Source organism: Oryctolagus cuniculus, chromosome 20 (genome assembly GCF_051225735.1).
Source record: "Oryctolagus cuniculus isolate XC-2025 breed Fujian yellow rabbit chromosome 20, ASM5122573v1, whole genome shotgun sequence".
Classification (NCBI taxonomy): domain Eukaryota; kingdom Metazoa; phylum Chordata; class Mammalia; order Lagomorpha; family Leporidae; genus Oryctolagus; species Oryctolagus cuniculus.
In genome coordinates, this window is record NC_142886.1 from 19,329,720 (window position 1) to 19,353,842 (window position 24,123).

Consider the following 24,123-nt stretch of genomic DNA (forward strand, 5'->3'; position numbering starts at 1 on the left):
GCGATGTCCCAGCAAGGTCAATACTCTGGTCAGACCTGACCAAGAGAAGGAGGCATGTTTGACGGGCTCCTGACTATGATGCTTTGGATGTTGCCAACAAAACTGGCATCACCTAAACTGAGTCTGGCTAATTCTAGATATGTTTTTTCACCATAAAAAAAAAAGTGTATCTGGAGTTGGTGTGTGTGGCACAGTGGTTTCAAGTTGCCCCATTCCCATATGAGAGTACCTGTTCGAGTCCTGGCTACTTTGTTTCTTATCCAGCTTCCTACTAATACGCATCCTGGGAGGCAGCAGGTGATGGCTCCCTTACCTGCGGGAGACCCAAACTGAATACTGTGCTCCCGACGTCAGCCTGGCTGGGCCCTGGCTGTTGCAGGTATTTGGAGGGAGTGAATTAGTGGATAGAGCTCTCTTTCTCTCTCTCTTTCTGTTCTTTTCTGTTTTTCTTTCAAATAAAATGAAAATAAAAAATAATAAAGAAATCTATTCCTTTAAAAAAAGTATGTGTGTGCGTGGGTGTATCTATCTGTATTTCAGACCAGGAAGAACACATGGAGTGCTAGACCCCCGGTGGTCTTAATCAGGGTGGCACGGAGTTCTTTGATGAGCAAAGCTACACCTTTACTGGGTGTTGTTCGCGTCTGGAGAGCACTTACTGGTGCATTCCTGTACCTCTGCTATACCCACATAACATCAACACAGAGAGGCTGAGTGCTGATGTAATGTCTGGGGCCAGGCCATGCATTCAAGCCATTTTATTGGATTCACAAGGTACAAGTCAGCTCTTTTCTCCAGGGAATGGGATAGGATGCTTTTATTATCACAATTTGGGGAGGGGGCGGTTCTTGCCATTTATCAAGTTCAAAAGAAGAACCTGTGTAAGACTGCATTGCTCAGGACCACCAGTGCTCAGGCTTCTTAGGGAAACTTGATTACACTTTCTGCCCACCCCATCTCTCTTTCAGGAAGATGTAGGAGCTATGCAGGCCAGGCACAGAGAAGATCTGCAAATGACCAGGCTATCCATTTCCAGGCACACATGCCTGTTAGCTTGAAAGACTTTTTTCCCAGAAGGCTGACACACTCTGCTGGACTCACAACCTAGGACAAGAGCCATTTAAGGAATTGTAAAAGAGTGGGGACAAGAGCCAGTGCTGTCCTCCAAGTGTGTCCCAGAAGAGCTAGCAGGTGAAACACTGGCATTCTTTTTTAACCCTGCTAAGAGCCTGGCTCACTGAAGGCACAGAGGAGTGTGTAGAAGTAAGAAGGCACGATGTAGGCAGGCAGGCTTCAAGGAGAGAACAAAGCCAAACTCCAAGTACAATGCAGAAGCAAGGGGGAGAGCCTGGGCTTCCGGCAGCCTCCAGAGGAATGTGGTTCTACTGTAACATTCCTCAGTATAAGGTAAGAACAGAAGGTGGGCCGGCTTAAAAAAAAAAAAAAACACGGAAGTCTTTAGTGGAGCTAATTGTTTCCATTGGTACCCAGCCAAAGTGATGTCATTCTATCATCTGATCTCATGGAAGGAGTTATTAAAATCAAACAATTAAAATATTACACTAGAAATAAACAAGCCATATGGTACATACAAAATGAATAAAAGTCTCAGAGAGGGGACTGTCTGGCAAGATCATGAGAAAGTGTCTCCCACAGCATCCGGGGCGCAGCAGGTGCTCAGCAAAGCATCTGCATCGAGGGGATGGGCACAAGGTTAGAAGGAGCTCAGCAGGGGCCAGGAGGAAGGGATCTGTCTCCACTCATCCACAACTTAGTGGCCCACAGACCATGGAACCAAACAGGAGAAAAAATATCCTGCTGAAAGAAACAAAGAGGTTTCAAACTAGTGGCTGTTGAGAATAGGTATGGTGCGCAGATTTATTTCATTCATACAGTGAAGTATGGTTTGTTGCATAACTAAAAATCATGAGACATCACATAAAAAATCTACGTTGCCTTGAAAAAAACCAAAGGCCCCGGCCACCTAAGGCCCACATGGCAACAATGGGCTGGAACTCAACAGAAGCCGCCCTTTTAGATGGGACATCGGTTTTTCCAATTAACCACAGTTCCCATCACTTCCTATTGTTACTCTCAGCCCAATTCATTGACTGTCACTGCCTGTCTTGTTCCTATTAGCATCAAGTTATGAACATTTATAGAGTGAAATGAAATATTTATACTGAGAGCCTAGAAATTTGGGTTCCATTCTGGCGCAGGTTGTATATTTTGTGACTTGCCTAAACTAGCCTTTCTTAGTTTCAGTTTTGTCTGGTTTTTGTCAGCTTTGTACAAAATGATCTTTAATACTCTTGTAATTAGAACTCATCTACAAAGGTGGCAATGAGCATGGGGAAGACACAAATTGGGCTTAGCATATTTCACACTTCATTCCCTGAATCCAATTCCTTGAAATGTTAATTTCATTTTGAGGCTAATGAATTACCTATTGAGCCTAGAATAATCTTAAAAAAGTACAGGCTCTCTGGCACAGTATCGAGGTCCATTTGTGTGGACTGACTAATCTCATCGTAATTAAAAGCCAGAAGACTTGTCTCGCATAGATAGGATCCCTGACTGCTTTTCTTGTCCTTGTTCATTCCTATTATGGAAATTCTCAGATTCCTCTCTGGGATGGTTACCCAAGCTATGACTAAATGAAGAGTTCCAGAGCACAGTCTCAGGCTGGGGGAGTTCTCAGGGCACCCAGGAACAAGGTCAAACATAATGATCAATATAAGGAAAGGGTAGGCTCTGGAATTTGAAACAGGCAAAAAGATCTTGTCTAGACCGGAGAATACAACATGCCAGTTCTGCAGATCATACTGTGACTGTGGTAGCTGCTGCTCTAGCCCTGTGTGTGCAGTCACAGCCTGTAAATCACCTTTAAGAGACATGTTCCAGGGCTGGGACATGTACAGGGCTGGCCTCTTGTATTAACACTTAAAAGCCATAAGCCCACTAGATTACTTTCACTGTAAATCCATTATTTAATTCATCTCACTAAAGCCCCCTGGAATTTCTGTAGGAAAAATGATATGTATCTACCCTAATTTACAGTTAGAGATGCCTTAAGCCCAGGGAGCTTAATACCATACATTGACTGAAGTATTCAAGATTCACTTCAATAAATATTGTGTTCTCACTGCATGCCAGCATTTGGATACAAGACAATGATGAGTTTAGCTACATTTCTTAGTCCCCAAGGAATGAAAAACATACAAACAAATATACAGAAATCTCTGAATTCCTATTCCCTACATTATATGCCTATGATAATCCATCTGGGGACTAAGAACAGACTTTTAAGACTTAATAACTGGCCGGCGCCGCGGCTCAATAGGCTAATCCTCCGCCTTGCGGCACTAGCACACAGGGTTCTAGTCCCGGTTGGGGCGCCGGACTCTGTCCTGGTTGCCCCTCTTCCAGGCCAGCCCTCTGCTATAGCCCAGGAGTGCAGTGGAGGATGGCCCAAGTGCTTGGGCCCTGCACCCACATGGGAGACCAGGAGAAGCACCTGGCTCCTGGCTTCGGATCAGCACGATACGCCGGCCACAGCGCGCTGGCCGCGGCGGCCATTGGAGGGTGAACCAACGGCAAAAAGAAGACCTTCTCTCTGTCTCTCTCTCACTGTACACGCTGCCTGTCCCCCCCCCCCCCAAAAAAAAAGACTTAATAACTGATCCTCCTTCATCCAAAACCACTTATTCCAAGAAAAATGCAGTGTGGTATGTCAGAGAGAATATAATGCCCATAAACTCCTCCCATAGGACAAAAACCACAAATAATAAGTTGGTCAAATATGAATAGAGAAAATCAAGCCACTCAATATTTTTATCATTATGTATAACATTAAAGACAAAAATCACTTCATCTTCAATGTTCATACACAGGACCAATACAAAACACCTTGTGTGGTCCTGCCTGTGGCAATACTTGCCCCGGTGCTTCTGGGCAAAATGGGTAACGACAACTGAGATCAGACACCTTCTACCTGGGACACGTTTCCCCTCAGGGGACATTCGGCCATTTCTGGAGACTTTTTTGGTTGTCCACAGGACAACTGAGGATATTCCTGGCATCTAGTGGCGCCAGGGAAGCTGCTGACCAACCAACAATGCACAGGAAAGTCCCACACGACACGGGGTCATCCAGCCAAAATGTGAGTGGTGCTAAGGCTAAGGAACGTGGTCTAGGTGCAGGCATTTTGGCTAGAGACCTTTGTTTGGCGTCTTCCAGGCACTCTGTGCAATGAAGCTCAGGCTCCCATCCACAACCTGAAGGAACACCCATTTCCCTGACTTCTTTCACTTGTCCCTCAACCCCTGTGTTTCTGGCAATAAAGCCAAAAAGACCACTACATTTACTGTATGTTCCTTATTACTCATGAACTATGAATCACATGCATAAGAGGTTGAAAGAGGGTAGCAAATCAATAGAAAGAGGAAAGGAAAAAATAAGAAAGAGGGGTGGTGAGGAGGGCCTTGGTTCCCATTTCCACAGCCAAATGAAGCTAAACCAATCATTCCATGTAACAGGCAGTTATCTGCTCTCTTGTAAATCTGATATTCTCCAGAAACTACTTCTTCCCACTCAAGAAACAAAGGGCCTGAAGCAGCATACATGAAAATTAAAACCAAGTCATTGGAAAGGCGCTTGGTGCAGTGGTTAACATGCTGCTTGGAGTACCCACACCTCATTTGGGAATGTCAGATTTGAGTCCTGGCTGCTCTGCTTCCATTCCAGTTTCCTGCTAATGTGCACCCTGGGAGGCAGCAGCTGATGGCTCAAGTACTTGTATCACTGACACCCGTGTGGGAGACCAAGAAAAAGCACCAGGCTCCTGGCTTTGGCCTAGACCAGCCCTGGCTATTGCAGGCATTTGGGAAGTGAACAAGCAGATGGAAGATCTCTCTGTGTCCGTCTCTCTGTGTGTCTCTCTTTCGAATAAATTGAAAACAAATAAATAAAAATGTTTTTAAAAAGTCACTCAGGTACTATGTGGTCTCTTAGACATGGCTCATGAATATGTAACTGAGGCCACCTAGTGGTCGGCAGTGTGAATCTCAGCTCAGTAAGCCCTAGGATTTTAACTTCAGTATAAGTTCTGAATTTAGATACAGTCTCTATTTATAAAAGGGGAAATTCCTAGCTTGGAAAACTTAAAGGGATATTCTTACCTTTGTATATGCAGCTAAGTTCTAACTAGTATTTATCCTGTTCCTACTACATATGCCAATGCTTAAACTACAACATTTAGGGAGCCTCTAGCAACCTCAGTCTACAGGCAGAAAGAAAGAAAGACAGAAAGAAAGACAGAAAGAAAGAAAGACAGAAAGAAAGACAGACAGACAGAAAGAAAGAAAGAAATCCTAGCTTCCTTCAAAAATATGGTGTTGGCAGATTCCCAAAGAATTGTTCCTTTTATGTATTAGGCCCCAAAATAACTCTAAAGAGGTGGAGTACAGCCTGTAAAAATTATATGTCACAACTTGACACATTTGATAGGTCCAAAGATATAAGAAAACTTAAGCATTAGTAAGAGACTAAGGTTTTCTCTTTTCCGATGTAGATGTAAAGGTCTGTTGTGCTGGGAGTGCACAGGGAGCTAGTGGTCCCGACACCAGTTAGAATGCCTAAGTCTCTCATCAGAGAGGGGAGGTCTGACGCCCAGCTCTACTCCTGACTCCAGCTTCCTGCTAACACAGACCCTGGGAGGCAAAGGAGATGGTTCAAGTAGCTGGGTCTCTGCCATCCATGGGGTAGACTTGGGTTAAGGTCCCAGCTCCCAGCTTTAGTCTGGCCCCATCCTGGCCATTGGGAAGTGAGACAGCAGATGGGAGTGTGCTCTCTCGCTCGCTCTCTGCCTTTGAAATAACTTTTTTTAGAAAAGATGATTTTACTTATATATTTTGAAACAGTTACAGAGAAAGAGGGAGAGACCTTCTATCTGGTGGTTCACTCCCCAGATGGTCACAACAGCCAGCACTGGGCCAGGCTGAAGCCAGGAACTTCTTCCAGGTCTCCCATGTGGGTAGCAGGGCCCCAAATATTTGGGCCATCTCCCACTGCTTTTCCCAGGCCATTAGCAGGTAGCTGGATCATTTGTGGAACAGCTGGGGCTTGAACCGGCACCCACATGGGATGTCAGGTCAGAGGCAGGAGCTTTATGGGCTAAGCCACAGCACCAGCCCTGATAACATTTTTTTTTTTTTAATTAAGACTTGTTATGCTCAAGAAGAAAAAAATTCTATTTGTTGATTTGGTCAATCTTTATATTTGCCTTTAGTCAGCTCAATTACTCAGACCGGTCACCAACATCCACTTCAGAAATTCCTTCGCTAAGAAGATAGGTGCAAGAATGCCAAGTATGTTTTAAAATGGGCAGTTCTGAGTGTACATCAGAGAAAAGGCTGCAAACTTACCTCTGGGCTCTCCAATCCCAGTTGTGATGCTGGCCAGAGTTAGCATCTGGTTCTCTCTCAATATAACTGCTCAACCCATTTCAGTCAAGAAAAAGTTGCCATTCCAAGATGCCCCTTAGGATTAAGATGCATGTCTCCTGGATGGTACCTAGGGCATTTATTCAACTTTGGGTTTTACTGACACACCCAAAAATGTCTTGCTGGCATGCTAATTTTCCATGGACTTCCTCCTCTCTTTTGAAATGACACGCTCTCGGAATCAAAATCTGTTCATAAACGTGGCAGAGTCAGGTTCCTTAAAACCACACTGGCCAGCCTCTGGTTATCACGTGTGCCTCACATTCACCCGGTGTCAGCTTCGAAGAACAAACTCACTTTTAAGCCAAAAGGTCCCCAGATACCCACTGAGAAGGCAGGCCAGTATGGAAACAGTCAGAGAGGAGAGCACGTGAAGGATGCAGGATACAGCAGGCAGAGCACTCACCTGGTCACGGTCTCCTGCAAAGCAGCAGCTCTTCATGGTGCACGAGTTAAAGTAACCCTGATTGTCAAACTGGAACACGGGCAGGCGGGAGTGGATGTCATAGAGCACAGGGGGCAGCCGACGCCTCAGGGCCAGGAGCTGGGTCCCATTGCTGTTGAATCGCACACTCATGGCACTCTGGAGGGACAGGTTGCCACCATAGCGCAGGAGAGAACTGAGGGGCAGAAAGCACAGGGATCAGGCTTGGGGCTGCCAGACCACAGCAGAAAACACATGGATTTGTTTCTTCCAGTGTCCTGGACCTTTCAGGCTTACATACCTCAGTTGTAGCAAAGGGGTAATGACGTGGGTAGGAATGCCTCCTGGCCACATTAAGTAAGTTCCTTAAATTGTCAGCCCCCCTTTTCAATCTCTAAAAAGTGAACTACATTTAAATTTACAAGAAAATAACAAAAATATCTTGAAAAAAAAAAAAAAAAGACATATTATTTGTTACTTTGTTTACTCAAGTAGATGGCACAGCTCATCAAGACCCTGGGATCTGAGTCCTGTCCACTCTTTCTTATTTAAAGATTTATTTTATTTATTTGAAAGACAAAGTTACATAGAGGTGTAGATACAGAGAGAGAAAAAATCTTCCATCCGCTGGTTCACTTTCTAAATGCCCACAAAACCAGGAGCTTCTTCTAGGTCTTCCACGTGGGTGCTGGGGCCCAAGGATTTGGGTTGATCTCTGCTGCTATCTCAGGCACATTAGCAGGGAGCTGGATTGGAAGTGGAGCAACCAGGACTTAAACCAGTGCCCATATGGGATGCCAGTGCCGCAGGCCAGGGTTTTAACCCACTGGGCCACAGCACTGGCCTCAGAGTCCACTCTGACAGGCAAACCATGGATAGTATTCAGGCAGTTTGTTTATCCTTTGTATTAGAGATACAATAACCATCAGCAAAATAACACTTTGTTTATTCTGGATATTTTTGCAGTAACAGTCATTTTAGTACTTAAGCATAACAAATGTTTATTTGTTAAATGCCTGTCCCTCCATATCTTTATTTTCATTGTTTCCTAGTATGCACTATGACTCTAATTAGGCCAGTTTCCTTCCTGCCTTCCATATTCACTGCAATAGTTTGTGTTTTTTTTTTTTTTTTTTTTTTTTTTTTAATTTGAAAGGCAGAGTTACAGAGAGGGAGAGAAAGACCTTCCACCCAATGGTTTGCTCCCCAAATGGCTACAATGGCCAGGGCTAGGCTGGGCTAAACCAGGAGCCAGGAGCTTACTCCAGGTCTCCCACATGGGTGGCAGGGGCCCAATCACTTGGGTCATCCTCCGTTGCTTTCCCAGGCCGTTAGCAGGGAGCTGGATCGGAAGTAGAGCAGCTGGGATTTAAACAGGTACCCACATTGGATAGCAGCATCGCAGGCAGTGGCTTAGCCTGCTGTCCCATGATGCCAGCCCCCACAAGCATATTCACAATTTTTATATTCCACATGGTTTAAGTAGACAGTAGATATTAAAGCTAATTTTTAAATTTAAATGCATAGCAGTGTTACATTTGAAAAAGGGAGATGACTTATTTCCATTTAACAATTTTAACTCAAGTTAAAATTGACCTTAACTCAAGTTTGTATTTAACTTTGAAATATACTTTGGTTAATACATTTAATTTCTTTAAGTTTTTATTTAATGAATGCATTTTTTCATAGATACAACTTTAAGAATATAGTGGTTCTTCCCCCAATAAACTCTCCCACCCCGATTCCATCCCATCTCCCTCTCCCTCTCCCATCTCCTTCTTCATTATGGTTTATTTTTAGTTTGATTTTATATACAGAGGACCAATTCCATGCTAAGCACAGATTTCAACAGTTTGCACCCACATACATACAACATATAGAGCGTAGTTTGAGAACAAGATTTGCAGTTGATTCTTAGTTCTAAGGGTACAGCCTAAAAACTTGTCATAGGACTCCAAACCCATTAAAATTGGTGGTATAAATGCCATCTTAACTGTTAAAATGATAGTATTAGATGTTAAAGTCAACACATAGATAGGTCTAGGTGTAAAAGTGATCATATAAATAACATCAAGTGCCTGGTAATAATAATAGAATTAAAAAGGAGAGAAGCAGTCCTCACAGCAGACTCCTAGAATGACTTCCGCAGTAAGTAACACTCTGACCTCAGAATCAACCCTTGAGGCTTCCTGGTCTGCTGAAAGGCCTGTGAGAGCATTTCAGGCATGGAAAGCCAAGACTCTGTGGCAAAAAAAAAAAAAAAAAAAAAAAAAAAAAATCCAGCTCTCTGCTATGGCCTGGGAAAGCAGTGGAGGATGGTCCAAGTCCTTGGGTCTCTGTACCCACATGGGAGACCTGGAAGAAGCTCCTGGATCCTGGTTTCGGATCAACCCAGTTCCGACCACTGCACCCAACTGGGGAATGAATGAGCAGATTGAAATCCTCTCTCTCTGCCACTCCCTCTGTCTCTGTAACTTTGCTTTTCAAACAAATAAATACATCTTTAAAAAAAATAAGACATGGGGGCCAGTGCTGTGGTACAGCAGGTTAACGCCCAGGCCTGAAGTGCTGGTATCCCATATGGACACCGGTTCTTATCCCGGCTGCTCCACTTCTGATCCAGCTCTCTGCTATGGCCTGGGAAAGTGGTGGAAGATGGCCCTAGTCCTTGGGCCCCTGCACCCATGTGGGAGACCCAGAAAAAACTCCTAGCTCCTGGCTTTGGATCAGCATAGCTCTGGCCATTGCAGCCATTTGGGAAGTGAACTATCAGATGCAGGACTTCTCTCTCTTTCTGCCTCTCCTCTGTGTAACTCTGACTTTCAAATAAATAAATAAACCTTTTTTTTTTTTAAGAAATGATGCCATTTATTTTGTTAGATTTTTAATTTCATTGAGATAATACATTTAATTTCATCTAGCCTCACTAAGGAGTGGTCTTTTCTAGTTCACCTAATCCACTTCTGTAGTTTCATAATGTTCCTAATATGTTTTAAAAAGTCACACAGTATGATTCTAAATAACTGTTAATTTTACTATTTTATTTAAAAGGCAGAAATCTGCTGGTTTACTCTCTATCATATCACAGAGAGATGACTGTTCATTGCCTACCCTAAGTCATAAGCAAGTTCTGTTTCGTGTCTGGGGTTTAACGTGAGATGATTCCACAGAAACTGGTGCCTCATCAGAACCCAATTACACGCAGCCTCACACAGACGCTGTGTCATGGAATGGACATGACTCCAGCAGTATCGGAGAAAAAAAGTTTATAGACTCAAGAAAATCAATGGGCTGGAAATGGCTTCAAGATACCTGCATCAGAATCTGGCACATTTATCTGAGATGTTTTTAAGGAAGCAGTTTTAATAGCATTTTATCCAAGTGAAAAATTAAAGAGCCAGAGGTTACCAAAAGAGATTTAATACTGAACAGCAACATTTTCTTTCTTTCTTCTTTTGGCAAGGGAGTGATGGGGGAAGACTAAAGGGACAAGAAAGGAGATATCCCAAGGAAGAAACAGCCCCGAGCCCCAGTGCAGAGCAGCACCAACCTAGCTTGGTCATCAAAACCGGGCACCAGCCACAGTCAGTCCTGTGTGACTCCCACCACATGCAGCCTTCCCAGGAAGGGGAAGAAAGTTCTGGTCCTGCAGCAATGTGTAAAAACAAGCCTTGCACAAAACAGCCTTTAACTGTCTTATGATTACAATGAGAAGAAAGAAAAAGATTTAGAAAACCATCCTGGAACTCTAGACATCAAGAAGTCGGGCATTCCTATAGAGAAATGTTCTTAGAATGGCCCTAAACACGGGCCGCACTTCTTCACATACACAGAATGGATGACAGGGCTGTCAGAGCCCAGACGCTTCCTTTACCAGGTGACCTGGCTGGCAGAGGCAGGTGGTGCTATCTAAACACTGAGCTCAAAAACAATGAATGAGAGGCTTTCAATCTAAGGTCAGCGTGAAGTATGCAAATAAACCAGCATCCGTAGGACTGACTGGTGGGAAATGGGAACCAGACTCAACAGAGAGAAACTTGGCCAGCCCAGCCACAGCAGCAGGGGCTTGCGGCAACTCAGGCATCCCTGACAGAAAAGCTGGCACCTCGAGTGGCAAACACCTTTCCATCTGTCGGCAGAACCTCCTCTGCCCATTCTAGTCACACCTGCAGAGGAGTCCACTCCTAACAGACCCAAGGGCTCATTCCATCCCGACTCAGGTCCACTGACATGGGTCTGTTTGTAGGCTCCAGGATGGTCACTTTTCTTTTGCCTATGTTTCTGGACAAGGAAATTCGACCTCTCACACAAAGAAGGTGCATGGAAATCTTGCTCCCAGGATGCCAGGGGTGCTGGCAAAATAACAGCAGCTACTAGCACCAAAGATTTCATGTTTAGGTGTAAGACTCAATTCTGTCCAGAGGGGTGGAATGACACCTGAAATACAGGCAGTGCACAACATTAACTGATTTTCTTTTAGCCAGGGTCCTGCAGGGCCCCTTCTGGTAATAATGATCTAGTTTGCCAGGGACAGAAGCAGTTTGTCCTCACAGTCAAGATACAAAGATAATATCAAAGATTCTGTACTTTGTGGTTTGAAGTGTAATGTGCATGAGATATCATCTAGGACTTTTTAAAAATGTAGATTCTCAGGATCCACCCCCAGATATTCTAATTCAATCTGGGAAGTAGGCCCAAGGTATCTGAATTTAACAAGCAACCCCAGTTAATTCTGGTGCAGGTGATTTTCAAACCTCACTTTGAGAAACATGATTTTATTCTGGAATTTGGGAGGAGGGAAGAAATAAAGTGGAAGAGATAGGGCCGGTGCTGTGGTATAGTGGGTAAAGCTGCTGCTTGCAATGCCAGCAACCCATATGGACACTGGTTTGCATCCCAGCTGCTCCACTTCTGATCCAGCTCCCCGCTAATGGCCTGGGAAAAGTGTCGGAAGATGGCCCAAGTGCTCCCTCATGGGAGACCTGGAGGAAGCTCCTGGGCCCAGCACTGGCTGTGGCGGCCATCTGGGGAGTGAACCATCAGACAGAAGATCCTTCTCTCCATAACTCTGACTTTAAAATAAATAAGTACATCTTTATTTTTTTTTTTAAAGGAAAGTGGAAAAGAGATTAACAGAAGCTCAAGAAGAGTCAGCCACAGCATGCAGTGCCCTTTGCAGCCGCACAGCTGTCAGCAGGAAGGACTCGGGATCAGAGTTCCACTCCACCAACAACGCCTGGTATTTTTCCCTATCCATAACGTAGTCTCTGAAGGAGAAGAAACCTCTCACCTCCTTGGGAAGAGCTGAGAGTGCTTATATGCAAAAATGCCTCAATCTTAACTTGCTTTCTGAGTGCCAACTTTTTTTTTTTTAACAAAAGCTATTTATTTATTTGAGAAGCAGAGAGAGAGTGTGAAAGAGAGAGCTCCCATTTGTCAGTTCACTCTCCGATGCCTGAGTCAGCGGGGGCTGGACAGGGACAAAGCAGGAGGCCCAGAAACTCAATCCAGTCTCCCACGTGGTGGTAAGGACCCAATTATTTGAGCCATCAACGCGGTCTCCTAGGGTCTGCATTAGCAGGAAGCTGGAGTCAGGAGCAGAGCTGGGAACTGAACCAGTACTTGAATGTGGGGCACAGGCATCTTACCCCACACTCCAACTAGGCCAAATGCTCACTCACCCTCAGATGCTAACCTTGCTAACACAATCACCACCATCCAGACTCCTCCAAGTATCGTGAAAGGACTACCAAAATAAGTTAGAGTACATTTGAATAAAATCATTCCTGTAAGAAAAATAAAAGGAACACATCTATTCCCAGTCTAACTTCAACCGAAGACGTGCCGCAAGAACGGAGTTGGGGTGCTCCAAGGTTTAGCATGGAAAAGACCGAGTGTGAAAAGCAAGGGCATCTCAGAACATCAAGAAAACATTCTTCACTGTATAGTCTCCTGTGTTTTGCTTTTTTTAAAGGAACAATCTCCTCCCTCACACCCTTATCTCAAAAATAAAACAAAACAAAGCAAACAAAAAGCAAACCTCAGTTGGACTCCTTCATTGCTTTGGTGGAGTAAAAAGAATACATTTTTACAGTAGTTGGCTAAGGTTAAGGCCTTGGAACAGAAGAGAACAAGCCAGGGCTGTTCTCGAGGAGTGACTGGGAATATCATGTAGGGCACAATAAATGAAACTGAAAAAGCTTCCCAAATCAGACTCTGAACCTAGATCTCCATCCGGCCAGCCATTTAAGTTAAGTAGTGTATCTGATGCTACCTGACGGTGCCCACAAGGTCCTCTAGAGCCCACCAACACGAACGTCCTCATTTGGGTAGTGAACCAGCAACTGAAAGATTGTCTCTCTCTGTCTCTTCCAGAATTGGAATGCAGGCATTCCCATACGGGATGTGGGTGTCTCCAATAGCAGCTTAACTAATGTGCCCCAATACTTGCCCCTTGACTCATGTGCCTTCACACTCGCCCGTTCAACATTACAACAGTAACAGTGTTTTATATTCCATCCCAATATCCAGCATAAATCCATTACTATACCTACCACTTGCTAAACGCATTGCTCTGCTTTTCTATTCTGTATTTTTAGAATTTAATAAATACCTAAAAGGACTTCATGATACACTCGATTATTGAAAGAGCTTTCTGCCTGTCTCCTTGTTTCCATCATGGCCGATGTTTCAGTTCATGCTGGACGAAGCAGCCAGACGGGTGCGGAAGCAGGAATCTGACCACCCTGCTCCTTTGCTGAAACCCTCCAGTGGCTCCCCATTTCAACCAGAGTCAACACCCAATCCTTGTAATACCAACGAGGCCCCTGACAACCCTGATTTTTTTTTATTTAAAGATTTGTTTAGGGGCCGGCGCTGTGGTGCAGTGGGTTAACACCCTGGCCCGAAGCGCCAGCATCCCATATGAGCCATTCCAATCCAGCTCTCTGCTATGGCCTGGGAAAGCAGTGGAGGAGGGCCCAAGTCCTTGGGCCTCTGCACCCTTGTGGGAGACCCGGAGGAAGCTCCTGGCTCCTGGCTTCGAATCGGCACAGCTCTGGCCATTGCAGCCGTCTGGGGAGTGAACCATCGGACGGAAGACCTTTCTCTCTCTGCCTCTCCTCTGTGTAACTCTGACTTTAAAATAAACAAATAAATCTTAAAAAAAAAAAAAAAAAAAGATTTGTTTAGTTATATGAAAGGCAGAGTTACTGACAGAGAAGGAGAGACAGAGAGACAGAGAGAGAGAGAGAGAGAGAGAGAGATCTTCCATCTCCTGGTTCACCCCCTGAAAAAGCCACAACAGCCAGGGCTGGGACAGTAGAAGCCAGGTACTTCCTTTGACTCTCCCACATGGTTGGCAGAGGCCCAAGCACTTGGGCCATCCTCCACTGCTTTCCCAAGAGATTAGCAGGGAGCTGGATCAGAAGTGGTGTAGCCAGGACTTGAAAAGGTGCCCTATGGGATGCCACAATGCAGGAGGCGGTTTAACGTGTTTCACCACAATGCCAGCCCCTGGAAACCTAATCCTGAGAGGCAAGTAGCACAGCAACATAAAATCAGAAACGGGAAGCAGGAGGCTTGTAGATCATGATTCAAAATCCTCTTTCATCACACAGAACTACGGCCCAGAAAGTAAAATGCTTTAGCAATGATCACTTGGGTCTCCTCCTCTTTACGTGACACCACCATCCTTTTAGAGTTAAATTCATCCGCCATCTGCTAATCTTGTAAGTGGCCAACAAGAAGGATGAATTTAACAGGTATTCACATATTTTAATTATATCCTGTCTCTCAAAGCAAGTTTCTGTTACTCGCAGAAAAGAAGTTCAAAAGGAAAATTAATAATTGTTTTACAATTACAAGTTAAAAAGAAAATAGATTCATGTGATTTCAGAAAGTGACCAGTGTAATAAATCTGTAGGTACCAAATACCTGCCCTTTCCAATCATAGTTTAAAACAATCGCTGGTGCTGTGGTGTAGTGGGTAAAGCTGCCACCTGCAGTGCCGGCATCCCATATGGGTGACGGTTCAAGTCTGGGCTGCTCTGCTTCTGATCCAGCTCTCTGCTACAGCCTGGGAAAGCAGTGGAAGATGGCCCAAGCCCTTGGGTTCCTGCACCTGCGTGGGAGACCCGGAAGAAGCTCCTGGATCCTGGCTTCAGATCGGAATAACTCTGGCCGTTGAGGCCAATTGGGGAGTGAACCAGTAGATGGAAGACCTCTCTGTCTCTCTGCCTCTCCTCTCTGTGTAACTCTGATTTCAAATAAATAAATAAATCTTAAAAAAAAAAAAAAAGAAAAAGAAATCCCATTCTAAGCTTTGTGACTTGCAACAGATAAAATTTAAGTGGTCAAACCTGTGATCACAAAATAAAAAGTTCAAACTATAAAGAATTCACTGAGTAATTATATCAAAATAGATACCCTTAAAGAAGTTAAGCAATTTATTCATTTCCAGTATGCTTTAACATATTCTGTATTATATAATCTTCAATGTAATCCTACAGAGTAGAAGAGGGAGTCACATTCCAGTTTCACACTGGAGGAGACCAGGGTCCTGAGGGATTGTTACTTGGCACCAACCACACACATTAAACAGTGGAAACAGGGCAAGTTTTTTCTGCTTCTTAGTTTGATCAGATTTCACAGACTACATGGTGGAAATGGATTATTCCACCCAACAAAGAGAACAGCATCGGATTGCAAGCATCAAGGTCCAAAAGATTCATCTGAGCCATTGGTCACTTATTCACACGTGCATATCCCTGCTCACTACCCCAGGTGCTGTGCCAGACACATGATTCAAAGATGAGACAAGACGGGGCAGCCACAGCCCTCCTGTACGAGGACCCAGTGCGTCTGGCTCAGGGCCGGCTCTCATCAGCCAGACGTGTGGGAGCCAGGTGTTCGGCCTAGTGGTTAAGATGTCTGCATCCCACATCAGGGTGCCTGGGCTCTCACCCCAGCCCCAGCCCCCATTCCAGCTCCTGCTGATGCCTGGGAGGCAGCAGTGATGGCTCAGGTGGTTGGGTGCTGGCCATCCACACGGGAGACCTGGGCTGAGTGCCCAGCTCTCAGGTTTGCCCAGACTCCGCCTTGGCCATTGCCGCATCTGGGGAGTGAACCAGCAAGTGGGAGCTCATTCTGTTTCTGTCTCTGCCGCTCTGTGTCCCCGTCTTTTGAATAAAAATTCACTTTGGGAAAAAAAAAAATAAAAGATGAATACGCATAATGACTAATTAGGGACAAGACAGGCGAGTTTCCCTCTGGAAAGTGCAGCTGCTGCAGTAGGGAGGATGTGCTGTGACGCTGTAGGAGAACCCCCCCACTGGGGAGACAGGAGTGGGAGAGGTCACAACAGACTTCCAGCAAGAACAACCTCGGGGCCGGCGCCGTGGCGCAGTAGGTTGGTCCTCTGCCTGCGGCACCAGCATCCCATGAGCACAAGTTCAAGTCCTGGCTGCTCCTCTTCTGATCCAGCTCTCTGCTGTGGCCTGGGAAAGCAGTGGAGGATGGCCCAAGTCCTTGGGCCCCTGCATGCACATGGGTGACCAGGAAGAAGCACCTGGCTCCTGGCTTCACATCAGCGCAGCTCTGGCTGTTGAGGGGAGTGAACCAATGGACAGAAGACCTTTCTGTCTCTTGTCTCACTGTCTGTAATGCTACCTCTCAAAAACAAACAAACAAAAAAACAAAAAAACCTTAAAAAAAAAAAAGAAAAACCTCAGCTGACTCTTAACGGAAAGTCAGAGTTGACTCAAATTCTTAGCTGACAAGAGACAAATTAAGTCTGCTTAGGTTAACATACAGATAAATTGCCGGCGCCGCAGCTCACTAGGCTAATCCTCCGCCTTGCGGCGCCGGCACACCGGGTTCTAGTCCCGGTTGGGGCGCCGGATTCTGTCCCAGTTGCCCCTCTTCCAGGCCAGCCCTCTGCTGTGGCCAGGGAGTGCAGTGGAGGATGGCCCAGGTGCTTGGGCCCTGCACCCCATGGGAGACCAGGAAAAGCACCTGGCTCCTGGCTCCTGCCATCGGATTAGCGCGGTGCGCCGGCCGCAGCGCGCCGGCCGCAGCAGCCATTGGAGGGTGAACCAACGGCAAAGGAAGACCTTTCTCTCTGTCTCTCTCCCTGTCCACTCTGCCTGTAAAAAAAAAAAAAAAAAAAAAAAATACAGATAAATTTCCAACACACACCAACGAGCAAAAAGTCAAGTTGTGGGACAATTATTAGTAGTGTAGCATTTGTGTGAAAAACTTACATATAGAAGCATCATCTATTTTCTATGAGATGTGTGTAAGTGTATAAAAGCCAAGAAAAAGTTTACATACAATAAACTCCTAACAATCATTACCTCCATAGAAGGGGGCAAAGGAAGAGACAGCCAGAGGGGTGTTCGGGTACTAGACTTGACAGTTATTTTTTTTTTTTAAAGAGCATTATGAGGCCAGCGCTGTGGCACAGCTGGTAAAGCTGCCGCCTGCAGTGCAGGCATCCCATACAGGAACTGGTTGAGTCCCGGCTGCTCCACTTCTGATCCAGCTCTCTGCTATGGCTGGGAAAACCATAGAAGATGGCCCAAGTCCTTGGGTCCCTGCAGCCACTTGGGAGACTCAGAAGAAGCTGCTGGCTCCTGGCTTCGGATCGACGCAGCTCCAGCTGATACAGCCAACTGGGGAGTGAACCATCGGATGGAAGACCTCTCTCTCTGCCTTTCAAATAAATAAATAAATCTTTTTTTTTTAAAAAAAAAGAATATTATTATGTACTTGCATGTATTTAACTTTTTATTTTGAAATACAAGAGAATTTCGGGCCGGCGCCATGGCTCACTTGGTTAATCCTCCACCTGCGGCGCCGGCATCTTATATGGGCGCTGAGTCTAGCCCCAGTTGCCCCTCTTCCAGTCCAGCTCTGTGCTGTGGCCCGGGAAGGCAGTGGAGGATGACCCAAGTGCTTGGGCACCTACACCTGCATTAGAGACCAGGAAGAAGTACCTGGCTTCTGGCTTCGGATCGGCATAGCTCCGGCCCTGGCAGCCATTTGGGGGGTGAACCAACGGAAGGAAGACCTTTCTGTCTCTCTCTCTCACTGTCTAACTCTATCTGTCAAAAAAAGAGAAAGAAAGAAATACAAGAGAATTTCAAAACACTCATGGAAAAATGGAATTAAAAGATAACATGCATTTCCATGAAGTTTTTTCCTTCGTAATTTTAGACTGAGAGGAAGATAAAAAAAAAAATGCACCTTCACCCAGCATCTTCCAAGGCTACCAAATTGTACAACAATGAGAAATGATCAAAACCAGGAACTTTACATGGGTACAACCCAAATAGCTGAATCAGATTTTATACTCACAGAGGCGCCCATCGGCCTGTGGGTATACGGCTCTCTGTAGTCACACCACATCTGCAGCTTCGTGGAACTACCATCCTGAGTAAGATACTTCTTTGGAGCACCACCAGTCACCACAAGCCTCCCTCAGCTCCCTTCCTCTGCTCTAACTCCTGGAAACCACTAATCTGTCCTCATCTCTATAATTACATTATTTCACGAAAATGAAACAATCACAACAGCACGTATCCTTTCGAGAGCGTCTTTTATCACTCAGCAAAATTTCTCTGAAGTTCATCCAAGTTATTGCAACATCAATAGTTCACGCCCTTTTTTTAAAACACTGAATAGCATTCTATGGTATGAATGCTCCAAAGTCTGACTAGTTGTCACTGAGGGGCCCATGGTAGTTTCTGGTTTGGGGGCTGCTATGAACAAGTCTGTGTAAGAAGACAAAATGTTCACCTCTCTTAGACAAATGCCCAAAATGCAACTGCAGGGTCACACGGCAAATTCATCTTTCACTTATAAAGGAACTACCAAACTTTTCCAGAGTGGCTGTGCCCTTATACATGATCCACCAGCAACATGCGAGCCATCAACTGCTCCACATCTTCACCAGCATGATTTGTATTTTAAAAAAGTAAACAAAGGAGTTTGTCGAAGTACTCTAGAACCGAAGGAGGGATAACTAGAAACTCTAGCTTTGTTACGCACAGAACATCATCTATGTAGCACAACACACATGACAATGTACCCAATATCATCTATGAAGTATTGCTGTAATCATTAAAAAAAGCCTCTGGATCAAATACCAATTTACAGGAGAAACCACGGTCAGAGGGACAGCTAAATGACAGTGCATACAATCAGCATAAGCTAAAATGTAAGACATTCCATAGGACAAATAATCTATTTTCTTCAATAAATTGTGAGGAAAAGAATGACAGGCAGGAGAACCTGCACACCAAAAGAGACATGGACACCATCTCAACCAACTGTTCTCTATGACTCTTATTTGGATATTGATTCATAAAAACCAACTGTAGCAACTAAACACGTAGAGTTAATCACAGGAAGCAGCAATTTCACTCCTACTTACAAATACAGGCCCTTCAACACTTATTAACAAATTAATGCCCATCAGTGAACGAACAGATAAACACGTGTGCACACATACAAGAGGCTATTACTCAGCCATAAAAGGGAACGATGTACTCATATACATGCTACAACATGGATGGATCATGCCCTTTATGCAAAGTGATTGAAGCCAGACAAACTGTCACACGTTGTACGAAATAACCAAAATAGGTAAACCCACAGAAACAAAACCCCAGTCAGTGGTAGTGAGGGGTTGGAGCGTGGGGAGAAGCACTCTGAGGAGGACTGTTGAATGGGCATGGGTTTTATCTGCAGATGTGACAAGTTCTGGAACGAGACAGAATGGTGGTGTGTAACACTCTGAACCCATGGCAGGCCACTGAACTGCTCACTTTAAACTGCTAGGGCGCACATGTGTACAGTGATGAAGATACCATTTGGGACGCCTGCATCCCCTACCAGAATGCCTGTGTTCCAGTCCTAGCTCTGTTCTTGATGCTGGCGTCCTGCCAATGCGTACCCTGGGGGATCAGGTGGTGCCCTACGTGGTCCTGCCACCCACACGGGAGAACCCTATGGGCTCCCAGCTCCCAGCTTCAGCCTGGCCCAGTCCCGGCTGTTGCAGGCATCTGAGGAGCGAGCCAGTGGATGAGAAGTCTGTCTCTCTCTGCCTTTCAAATAATAAAATAATTTTAAATGCTTACTTTTATGTTATGTGAATTCTACTACAACTTTTAAAAAAGAATGATCTTTTAGACACAGATTATTTACAAAAGAAATGGTTTAATGCTAATATGAAAATTGACTTAAGTTAATTAGGAAGGAGGGTTACAAATGAATAAATCAAACAAGATTGCCCCTGGGTTGACTGTTACTGAAGCTGGGTGATGGTAAAGTGGAGTTCATTTTAATATTCTACTTTTATATATATTTGGAAATTTTTTTACCATAAATTGCTTTTAAAAGTCAACATTTGGCTTTAAGATAAGAAAGCCCAGCTGAGTTAGGGTTTCACATCACCCGCTCTCGAAACCTGGAGCTGGGGAGTATCAGAGGAAGGGCATGGGACGGCACAAAGCGCCAGAGCCCCACCCGTTCCCCACGCGGCCCCAGACCTTTGGTGTAACCGAGGACATGCGCATTTGGGGAAAATGAGTGACATGGGGAAGCTCTGGCCTAAAGCCCAAAGATCCTGGTCCAAGAGAACTTGGTAGCAAATTTAGTACAGCCCTCTCTGAATACCCACAGTCTCCACCTTGAAAACAAGCCAATCTGCCAAATCGCCTGGGGTATTCATTTAAAAATGGCCGATGCGCGTGCCGTTTCAGCTAAGACAGAAAGGGGAGGGCCCTGCGAGGAGATGACCTTGAGTGAAGAGAGAAACCACCGGGCAGGCACAGCTAGCACGGAGGCCCCACTGTTGGCAGCAGGTCCGGAACTGAGTGAGAGGGTAACTCAGTGGGGAATCAAATCTGGCCATTCAACGCGAGATCACCAGCGCGGGGCTGTGCTGAGCTCACCCAGGAGATGGTATGGAGGGCTAAAAGACTGAAGTCAGAACTGAGCTGATCTCGAAAAAGAGAAAGATCTCAAAAATGAAATGAAACCGGAGGGAAAATTAGTGTGAGTGATTTTCCAGAAGTTCAGGGATGTGTGTGCTTTAGCACAGAGAAGGCATTCGGTATGTCAAAATTAAGAAGGGAGAAAGCCGAGCACATTGCGGGCAGAATCGGCAGCTCAGGGTCCTGGGAGAGAACAATAACAGCCGTGTGTTCCAGGCATGTGTCAGCCAACAACAGCGACCAGAATGCCTAAATGGAATAGCAGACAACTGCGGAACACTTCAATGTTTGAACTGTCCCTCAAGCAATCCCAACAGTGAGAAGTCTGAGCTAAGACGAGGTGCTGTGAGGGAGGGACACAGCTAGGACCATTTAGAGACACATACTAAGCACAAAAATAAGTATTTTTTAAGTGGAAAAAAATACACAAGAACGGGCAGGTTCAAAGGTCCCACCCCAGACCAACAGTTCAGCCTCCGGGTATGGGCTCCAGGAAGCGGCTCTCTCCCAGGGTCTGCAAACATCAGCTCCACGAGACACCAGGGACCTTGGGTCCAGAGGGCAAAACTGACTCTACAGCGCCACCTTGTGGCCTAAAGCCAGAAAGCAACCCCACAGAATCCCTGGCTCTCTCCCAGGTACCTAACTGACAAGAGGCTTTCAAAGCCCAGCAAGAACCCTTATGTTTCCTTTTATTCCTTAGACAGAACATTTTGATCCATGCCATTAAACTCATAGATCAGCAGGCCTATAAATACTATAGAAATTTAGTTTTGAAAACACACTATTGCCTTGTGGCGCCGGCACACCGGGTTCTAGTACCGGTCAGGGCGCCGGATTCTGTCCTGGATGCCCCTCTTCCAGGCCAGCTCTCTGCTGTGGCCAGGGAGTGCAGTGGAGGATGGCCCAAGTACTTGGGCCCTGCACCCCATGGGAGACCAGGAGAAGCACCTGGCTACTGCCATCGGATCAGCACGGTGTGCCGGTCGCAGTGCGCCGGCCACGGTGGCCATTGGAGGGTGAACCAACGGCAAAGGAAGACCTTTCTCTCTGTCTCTCTCACTGTCCACTCTGCCTGTCAAAAAAAAAAAAAAAGAAAAGAAAACACACTATTTTGAGATGCATATAACACTACACATTCATTCCAATATTCACTGTTTCTGTAACAATCCACGCACTGTGCTGGGCACTACACAGGGAAGACAAGTGAAACACGGCCCTGCCCTTAAAATTCCACAGTTAGTAGTGCAGATCAGCACAGGAGCCTTCTGTCTGAGAAGTAGGTCCTGGACATGAGGAAGGCATCACTGTTGGGAAGACCCAACAAGGCTTAGCCAGAGAGAAAACAGTCATATTAAAACGATAACTGGTGATCTGGTGACGGCAAAAGCAGCAACTGAGACACTCAACGTGAGTGCTGCATAAGCACTTTCCAGAGATGCTGAATGGAGAGGCCTGGTCCTCTCATCCACTCCACGCCTGCTCTGCGCCCAACTGCTGGTGCTGCAGACACGAGCCAAGGAGGCCTTCAGTATGCGGCAGGGAAGCTCTTCTTGTGCTGCCATTTGATTTTAACTAGGTAAGGAAGGTCACGGAGAGAGGAGTCCTCCTCTCCGTGTGCGGGGGAGGAAGGTAAGAGCAGCGTCCCACACTGTAGACTCTGGAGATACGGAGATGGACACAGATAACAAGAAGCCACTCAAACTCCTGGGGAGGGGAAGGGCAAAAGTGAGGTCTAAAATTATGTGCCACCTATTCAGGAAGGGAGGGAGGGAGAGAGGAAAGAGAGGCAGAGATGGAATGAGCTTCCATCTACTGGTTCACTCCCCAAATGTCTGCAACAGCCATGCTGGGCCAGGATGAAGTCAAGAGCCAGGAACTCCACCTGGGTCCCCCCCATGGGTGGCAAGGACCCAAGTACACTGATAGGAAGCTGAATCAGAGGCAAAGAAGCTGAGACTAGAACCAGCACTCTGATATGGGAGGTGAGTGTCCCAAGCAGGGGCTCAAACTTGCTGCGCCACAATCCCCATGCCAGAAATTCTTCATTTTAATGAAATCCAATTTACCATTTCTTTCTTTCATATATACTGATGTTGAGCACTGCTTAAGAACTTCAGGATGGGGCCAGCGCTGTGGTATTGCGGGTTAAGCCGCTGCCTGCAGTGCCAGTATCCCATATGGGTGCCAGTTCGAATCCCGGCCGCTCCACTTCTGATCCAGCTCTCTGCTATGACCTGGAAAAGCGGTGGAAGATGGCCCATGTGCTTGGGCCCCTGCACCTGCGTGGGAGACCTAGAAGAAGCTCCTGGCCCCTGCCTCAGATCGGCGCAGCTCTGGTCGTTGCAGCCAACTGGAGAGCGAACCAGCAGATGGAAAATTTCTCTCTCGCTCTCTGCTTCTCCTTTTCTCTGACTTTCAAATAAATAAATAAATCTTAAGGAAAAAAAAGAATTCAGGAACCCTTTAGCCCGATGGCCTTGCGTTCTGGAAGGAAGCAGGCCAAGGGCAGGGAGCCTCGCTGTTTCAGCACGCGCGGGAGCACCAGGGCCTTTTCCAGCCGCGGTGCTGAAGCCCCGAGCTCTCTTCTTCCTTCACGGTTCGAGGAGCCCGCAGACGCAGTATGGCAGAGGTGGTCTGCCTCGGTCAGGGACAAGGAGTTACATTTAACGCAGCGTCCACAGAAGCAGGGCTTTCAAGGCCTCAAAGAACAGACATTTGACCTAGAGGTCCCCAAGGCCAGACGAGGTCCCAGGAACTATTTCCTCTCGTGGTAGGAATTCCCATCCACTACCCAACTACACCCCTGTGAAAGCACCATCTGAAAGGGAAGTGTTTATTGAGATTCCTGGCTTGCCAGATTTTATTACTGAACAGCAAAGAACTCTTCTCTTTATTATCCTTGTCAAAGCAAGACACCACCAGCTGTCACAGAGCTAACGGTTCCTGACAGAAACTAAAGAGATTACAAGAGAGGTGGTGAATCAGCAGACAGCTAACACAGGCAATGAAAAGGGTGAGGGAGACGGGCAGTGACAGCAGGGGAAACCTGGCTGTTCCGAAATTCCCTGGACGCTCATCAGGGGAGCTCGGTTTTGAACACTGCTCCTGGGGCCACTACCACAGTCCAAGCAAGGCTACATAGGATGTTGACAGTGACAAAGGAGGCTGGTTGTGAAAGACATCAGCAGAAATA

General features: G+C 45.9%; 1 protein-coding gene across 8 annotated transcripts in view; it reads right to left on the minus strand.

The window, feature by feature from the left end:
- DCAF5 (DDB1 and CUL4 associated factor 5) overlaps positions 1–24,123 on the minus strand; it is a 106,747-nt gene that overhangs the window by 38,611 nt on the left and 44,013 nt on the right. For all 8 annotated transcript variants that reach the window (XM_070065145.2, XM_051826322.3, XM_089322171.1 and 5 more), the window contains exon 6: positions 6,910–7,123. In XM_070065145.2, coding sequence (XP_069921246.1) covers positions 6,910–7,123 — 214 coding nt within the window. The remainder of the gene's footprint in view (positions 1–6,909; positions 7,124–24,123) is intronic.